Source organism: Salvia splendens, chromosome 18, assembly GCF_004379255.2.
Source record: "Salvia splendens isolate huo1 chromosome 18, SspV2, whole genome shotgun sequence".
Classification (NCBI taxonomy): domain Eukaryota; kingdom Viridiplantae; phylum Streptophyta; class Magnoliopsida; order Lamiales; family Lamiaceae; genus Salvia; species Salvia splendens.
Genome location: NC_056049.1, coordinates 9,340,096 through 9,347,406, shown reverse-complemented (window position 1 = coordinate 9,347,406; position 7,311 = coordinate 9,340,096). Strand labels below are relative to the sequence as shown.

The 7,311-nt window shown below is 36.5% G+C and overlaps 1 protein-coding gene across 1 annotated transcript; it reads right to left on the bottom strand.

Annotated features, from left to right (window-relative positions):
• Positions 1 to 449: 449 nt before the first annotated feature.
• On the bottom strand, positions 450 to 818 carry LOC121776707 (egg cell-secreted protein 1.2-like). Its single transcript, XM_042173887.1, has one exon. It carries the CDS (start codon positions 816 to 818, stop codon positions 450 to 452), a length of 369 nt encoding a protein of 122 aa, XP_042029821.1.
• Positions 819 to 7,311: the final 6,493 nt, after the last annotated feature.

Genomic DNA, 7,311 nt, shown 5'->3' with positions numbered 1-7,311 from the left:
GAAAGTAAAGAAGAGTTTGCGAAGAGAAACTATTGTAGACGACGAGAAGCTGAATTCAGCAAGATGGAGGCTTCAAGAGTACTACCAAGAAGCAAAATGGTCTGATTTGTTAATATCATAGCTCTTTGTTTGGTTATCAATGAAGTAAAAATTTTGCATGTTTGAACTTTTTAGGTATCGCTTTTACATTCGTATGTGAATTGTTGGGCTTCTTCTTGCCATAAAATCTTGTTAGATTTTAATAAATTTGCCAATATCAAGATCAAGAAATTAGATCTAACATGGAATGTAGAAATATTATCCTTAATTTAAACATTGAGTAGATTTGGTATTTGCAAACCAAGTGTGTAACAAATTCATTGACTAGGTAATTTCGATTACATTTCTTAAAATCCATACAAAGCGTGGTACTGTAAAGATGCATGGGGCGTAAACCTCCACTTGGATAGCTAGTTCACCGGCGCAAAAGACAGGCCTAGTGGGCCCGGAGCAGGGCCGGGCACAGCTGTGTACGAGTCACTGGCATCACAATATCCCCTCAAGACATCGGCCTGGTCCTGGCCGTACCCTAGCACGCCCAACACCGCGGGCCAGCATTGATGCGTGATGAGGGCTATGGCTTCACAGCATGGTGGAGTTATATCAATGGCCCCAGTGGCGAAGTAAGCCACGATCTCGTTGGAGCACGAGCGGATCTTGTAGAGCGCAGTCCAGCAGTCGAGGCCACCGGCCTCTTCGAGCTCGGGAAATTCCCTTGATTCCAAGTGAGGGATGATGAGAATGAGAGATATCAAGAAAAAGGCAAGTTTGAAGGCCATTTGGTTTAGTTAAGTTGAGAAATGAGATGGATGAATTGATAGGAAAATGATGGATTTAAATTTATAGAGGTGATTAGGGAGAGGGAGGGGCTGTGCATTAAGTAGAATATATAATGGAAATACAAGTGGGAATGGCAAGTGTTGCATCCGTAATAACAGATCATAATATCAGATTACTACTCGATTAATAAATATACTTAATTACTAGTAGTAGTATTTTTTACTTATAATAAATAAATAAATAAAACCTAAAGTAAAACTAGTGTAAAATCACATATCCAACTCCGGCTCCTCCATAGTAATTTAAGTTTAATAATTCACTAAATTCCCGATTAAAACTATTTTTTTATTTTCTTAAATTTTCTATAATTCTACCTAATCGAATTGTGAATAGAGTGAATAGAGTTGTGAATTGAGATTAAATTTTTTTGTTGGGTTTTATTTAATCGAATTTTGATCATGCTCCCTCGAGAAATTTTCATTTATAGAAAAATTTTAGTTGGGTTTTAGTTTATCATATTGTTAAATGTAAAATAGTAAAATTTCCTATAATTTTCAATTATCTTATTAGAAAGTTCAAAGTACATATGGTCAAATTTGTCAAGACAAGGATTGTTATTTGGGAATTGCAAATTTCAACCCAGCCAGCTTCTTCATTTGGGAATTGTATATTTTAACCCAGCTTCCACGTATAATAAGAAGTAAATTGTTGTCACTAATCGAACCGCCATTTTTAAATAAAAAAAGTCTTCAAATTCTGATGTTAATAAAGAAGCGATGACATTTCGAATCTAGGTAGACGATACATTTGAAAAAATAATTTACAGCATTGAAAAAACTGACTTCCACTTCACCACTATTGGTCATCAATATTAAATCTCATGATTAAATAATATAATATAATAGTGTTTGATTTCTTAGATAAAATAATACTAAGATATAATTTAAAATTGAGTTGTGAGATTATTTTAGTTATAGATGATTAGTTATGACTAATTATCCCATTATTATCCATTTAGAGTTGAGTTGTGGGGTTGAATCACATTAACCAAACACACTACATATTTAATCTTGAGATACAATCTTACAAACTGAACATCCCATATACTGTTTAGTTTATGAGATTGAATCTCACAACTTAATCCTAAATGGATGTCTAATGATAATTAGTCATGACAACCAAACTATACCTAATTAGAAAATTTCAAATTTTGCTAATTCACAGGATTTTAAAATCATGAGAACAAAAAACAACTACTATTTATCTCAATATTTCATTACATCAACTACTATTTTTCTCAATATTTCATTACATTTCCCCAAGATACATGTAATATCTCCATCACCTAAATTGTTATTATTATAATAGTACTTCCTTCTCCATTAATTATCATTTTTTGTCATTTTTATTCAATTCCTAATAATTATTCGATTTCACTTTTATTACTATATTTTTTAAGCGAATTATATTCCACTAATTCATTCTATTCACAATTAATATAAACTATAAAAATAGAAGCTATATTCTTCTAACTTTTTCTTCTTCTTTTTCTTATTTTTCTATTTTGAATTACACATAAAAATTAGTTCTATCTAACCTTTAGTAAGTTTTGCCAATTTTTTAATAAAATTCATGGCATCCAATATTAAGATTATTTTTACAGACGAAAGTAGTATTAGTGAACGTGTATGGTTATGACATAATTTATTACTCTCTACGTCCCATAAAAATATACGCACTTTTCATTTTCATTCGTTTCATAAAAATATGGGCATTTCCATTTATGGAAAGTTATCCCTAACTCATTACCAATATACATCAGTTTATTTATAACTTATAACACTATGACTCACCATTTTAATTTATTAAACATTAATAATAATATGAGTTTCACCATCCATTAACACTACTTTAACTACTTTTTTTTCTTTCTTACTTTACTAATTGTGCATTAATTCTTATGTCATTTCTAATACATACAGTCTCCGTCCCATAGAAATATATCATTTAGGATTAATACACAGGTTTAATGCGTAACTGGTAAAGTAAGAGAGAATGGAAAAAAGTAGTTGAAATTATGTAGTAGGTGGTGGGGTCTATAAATGTAAAGTAAAAGATAAAGAGAAAAAGTTGTCATAAATGGATGTGAACTATTTCTATGGGACGGGCGATAAATGAAATATGATTTATCTCTATAAGACAAGGGAGTATATTTTATGGAACAGAAGGAATAGATAATTTCATGTAAGGGCGAATTGACAGAGTCCACCATGTTGTATCATATAAAGGTTAATAAATAGAGACCAATTCAATCAATATTTATGTCCATTTTGATTATTCAAATTACAACAATTCAAACAGTGTTTTAAAAATCGGATCGGGACCGACAGGTTGGACTGGTCAGGCTGCAAACCGATGACCTTTCCGGTCTGATTCATCATATAAAACCGGCAGAGGGTTGGGCCGTATTGGACCGGGTGAGCCGGCCGGTTGGACCGGTTACAAATTTTTTTTATTTTTAAAATGATTAAAAATCAATTTAAAAAAATATACTAAACTTTCATTTCATTTTTTATTATAAGCTAAAATGCTCAAGCCAAAATAGTGGTGAGCCAAAGAGTACAACATAAAAGTCCCGCAACAAATAAAACTAACAAAGACAAGCAAAACAAGGGCTAAACACCACAAAAATGAAAAACTCTACCAAAATAAAGAGGTCCATGTAAAACGCAAACCCACGCAGCACACCCAGACGAGAGGAAAGAGCAGCACACAAAAACAGCGAGAAAACAAGAAAAACGAATAGGAAAACACCATCAAGTCAAGCCCAAAAAAGTAAGAAAGCACCTCTTTGCAGCTTCTGTTGCCACAATGAATTTGAAGTTTCATCCAAGCTATCAGTCAAGAGACCATTTTGTAGGGGAGTTCCAGCACCAGCCATTTGCTCGGGTATCTTGGAGTCTTCCATCCTCTAATGTCACTAAAATTTTCCATTGCTTGCCTCGGGGAGAATGGAAATTCCGGGCACCACCCTTTCACCCACATGCCGAAGTGCCAAAAAGGTTGTCTCTCTTCGAACTCCCAATTAGGCATGAAAGCTTGAAAGGTAATCTTATTTCGAATATCCCAAATCGACCATGTGATGATGTAGAACATGGAGATCCATAATTGCTCGTCAAATTTTTTGAAAGGATTATCGAACCAAGAGAGAAGACACATCCTTGTATGATTGAGGAGGCAGAGAGACAAGTTCCATTGTTTGCAACAATAATACCAAAACCTGCTGGAGATCTTGCATTGAAAAAGAGGTGATCAATGGTGTCTGGTTCCTCCATGCATAGAGCACATCGATCATCCTCAATGCCGGCGAAATTTAACCTGTGCAATCTTTCTTTTGTGTTGAGTCTTCCTTGGAGAATGAACCACAAATGAAGTTGAGCTCGTGGCGGGGCGCGATTCCTCCAAGGTAGTTGACCTATGTATCATTCGCTGACCAACCTACAAAGTAAAGTTAGATACCGAGAAAGTATTCGACTTATCCCCTGACCGCACCCTCACATCCCTCGTGATTGTTCTCAACGAATACTGATTCACGGCTACAATGAGGTCACCAACTAAGTCTTCTTCCCATGCAAAAAGTTTCCTTCTCCATTTGAATATCCATCTCCAGCCTTCTTCCCACTCTCCTATATTCTCAATAAGACTTTCTTTTTGCATTGATAGCATGAACAATCTTGGGAAGCGGTTTTTTAGACTTTTGATCCTTATCTAATGGTCGAGCCAGAAACTTGTACACTTTCCATCGCCAACTTTTACAAGAATGCCATTGTTAGCAATATGCTGCACTACCTCAGTTAAATTTACTGAAATCAGTGACCTGGCCCCAAATACTTGTTAAGTTAAGTCCAGAGCCTTTGTCCTAACGGCAAGGAGCTTAGACATTATTGTATGAGGTGCCGAGTTCGAGCCCTCTTGACATCAGCTCTAATGTCCTCCTATTTATAGGAGTTTATTTGTAATTTCTTTCTTCATATATGAGTTTATTTTGTAAAAAAAAACCCAAATACTTGTTAAGATCTTCTTATCCATCTTCCGGAAGTCCCCAAGGTATTCAATATCGTGGTTGGACTTGACAATTTCCTTCCACAATGGCTTTTGTTTGTCAGCAAATCTCCACCACCACTTGAACAACAATGCAGAATTTCTAGTAGAGATATCACCCACACCCAAACCTCCATGATTGATCAGTTTTTGAATGGTTTCCCAAGCTATGAGATCCTTTCCCTTGTCACTGTCTCTTTTTCCCCAACATAACCGTCTTTGTATCTGAGCAATACGCATTGCCACATTTTTAGGTATACAGAAGATACTAGGATAGTACATTGAGAAGCTATTGAGGACTGCTTTGATGAGAACCAATCTTCCTGCTCTTGAAAGATTCCTTGTCTTCCACATTACGAGTCTCTTTTCAACTTTGTTGATAATCGTCTTCCAGGTACTGGATTTACGAGGGTTTGCACCGAGGGGAATGCCAGGGTAGGTAAACGGCAACTTCTCCCGTCCACACCCCAAAAATTTCATCACTTCTACCGCCCACTTCTCATCACAAGTCAACGGGGTAAGGGCTGATTTTTGGTAGTTGATCTTAAGTCCTGACATCAATGCAAAGCATCTCTGAAATTTCTTATAGCTATCCAGATTCTTGGTATTCTCCGACGAAGATGATAGTATCATCGACAAATTGCAGATGAGTAACCCAGATCAACTTATCTCCAAACGTGACTCCTTTAAGAATCCTAAGATCCCTGCCTCTAATAACTATTCCGTTGACGGTTTCCGCAACCAACAAGAAGAGAAGAGGTGATAGCAGGTCCCCTTGTCGCAGTCCTCTTTGTAATTGAAAAGGTGACGTGGGCAATCCTTTAACTAAGATGGATAAAAAAGTTGTTTTAACGCATTCCATAATCCAGTTGATCCATTTCCTAACAAATCCCATGCCATGTATTGTCTCCTCTAAAAAGTCCCATCAAATTGTATCATAAGCTTTCTAGAAGTCAAGCTTAAGTATAGCGCCTTTTTGTTTTGTCTTCTTAATCCACCACAGAACTTCAATTGCGATCAGCACCCCGTCTATGACCTGCCTATTCTTGACAAAAGCTTATTGTGTTTGCCCTATCAGGTCATCTAATAGAATCCTCAATCTTTGGAATTAATGTCACCCAAGTTCGGTTGATCTCCTTAGGGAGCGTCCCAGAAAAAAAAATCAAGAATGAAGTTACATACCTCATCCTCAATGTCCTTCCAGATCCATTTCACAAATTTGAGGTTGAAACCATCATAACCAGGTGTTTTTAAACCAGAACAATCATGTAGTGCTGAAGAGATTTACTCCATAGATGGTCTCTTTTCAAGACTCTGAAGTTGCTCTTTTGAAATTTTGGAGAGGATGGAGCTATCAAGATGTATCTTTGGTTTCGACTCATGTCTGTACAACTTCTTATAAAAATTGAGGATTTCTATCTTGAGTGCTCTCGATTTGTTATGCGTGCTATTCCCACTTATGATTTGATCGACCCTCTTGAATTTTCTTTTGCCTAGGGCCACAGCATGGTAATATTTAATGTTTCTGTCCCCGAATTTGATCCACTTTTCTCTCGAAAGTTGTTGCTAGTAGCTCGCCTTTCTATCAAGCCACTTGTTCAGTTGGGTCTCCAAAGCAGCGAGCCTGGCGAAGTCACATTCATCATTATCACCAGCTTTTATCTTTCTATGAGTTCGCACTTGTTCCTCTTACAACTTCATAATGTTGCTCCTCTTTATTCCATTTCCTGATATGTTGATGTAACGCTTTAAGCTTCTTAGTTGGAGGCATATATTCCCTAGCTTTTTGCATTGCTCCTTGACCATTTTTAAAAAGTCGGGATGGGAGAACCAAGTGTCAAGGTTTCTAAATGGGCGGACCTCGCGCACTTTCTTGTCCAGTGAAAGTGATAATGGCGTTTGATCAGATATTGAATTTGGTAAGACTACAAGCGTTGCTTCCGAAAATCTGAATCCCCAGTCTTGATCCATAAAAAATCTATCAAGTGTGGATCTAGATTTGCCTCTAGCCCATGTGAACCTTCTTCCCATTAGGGGTATATAATCAATTCTCATATCCTCGCTTCATTTCAAGAATTCCTTTATACTCCTCGTGCAATTAGATCTACCATTTCTCTCCTCAACCCCTCTAACTTCATTGAAATCCCTCATCACCAACAATGGATCTGATTCTTCCTGTCGTAGAGCAATGAGTTCATCCCAAAGTTGTTTCCGTTCATATCTACAGTTAGGAGTGTAAACAACCAAAACCTGGCATTTGAAACCACAATTTTTAAAATCCCTTTGGTGAGAATCCATCTGTCTCCTTTCCTAGTAGCAACTTTCTCAAACTTGGTCTTATCCCAGGAGGCAACTAGCCTTTCACTACCTTCGATTGCCCTCACATGATCC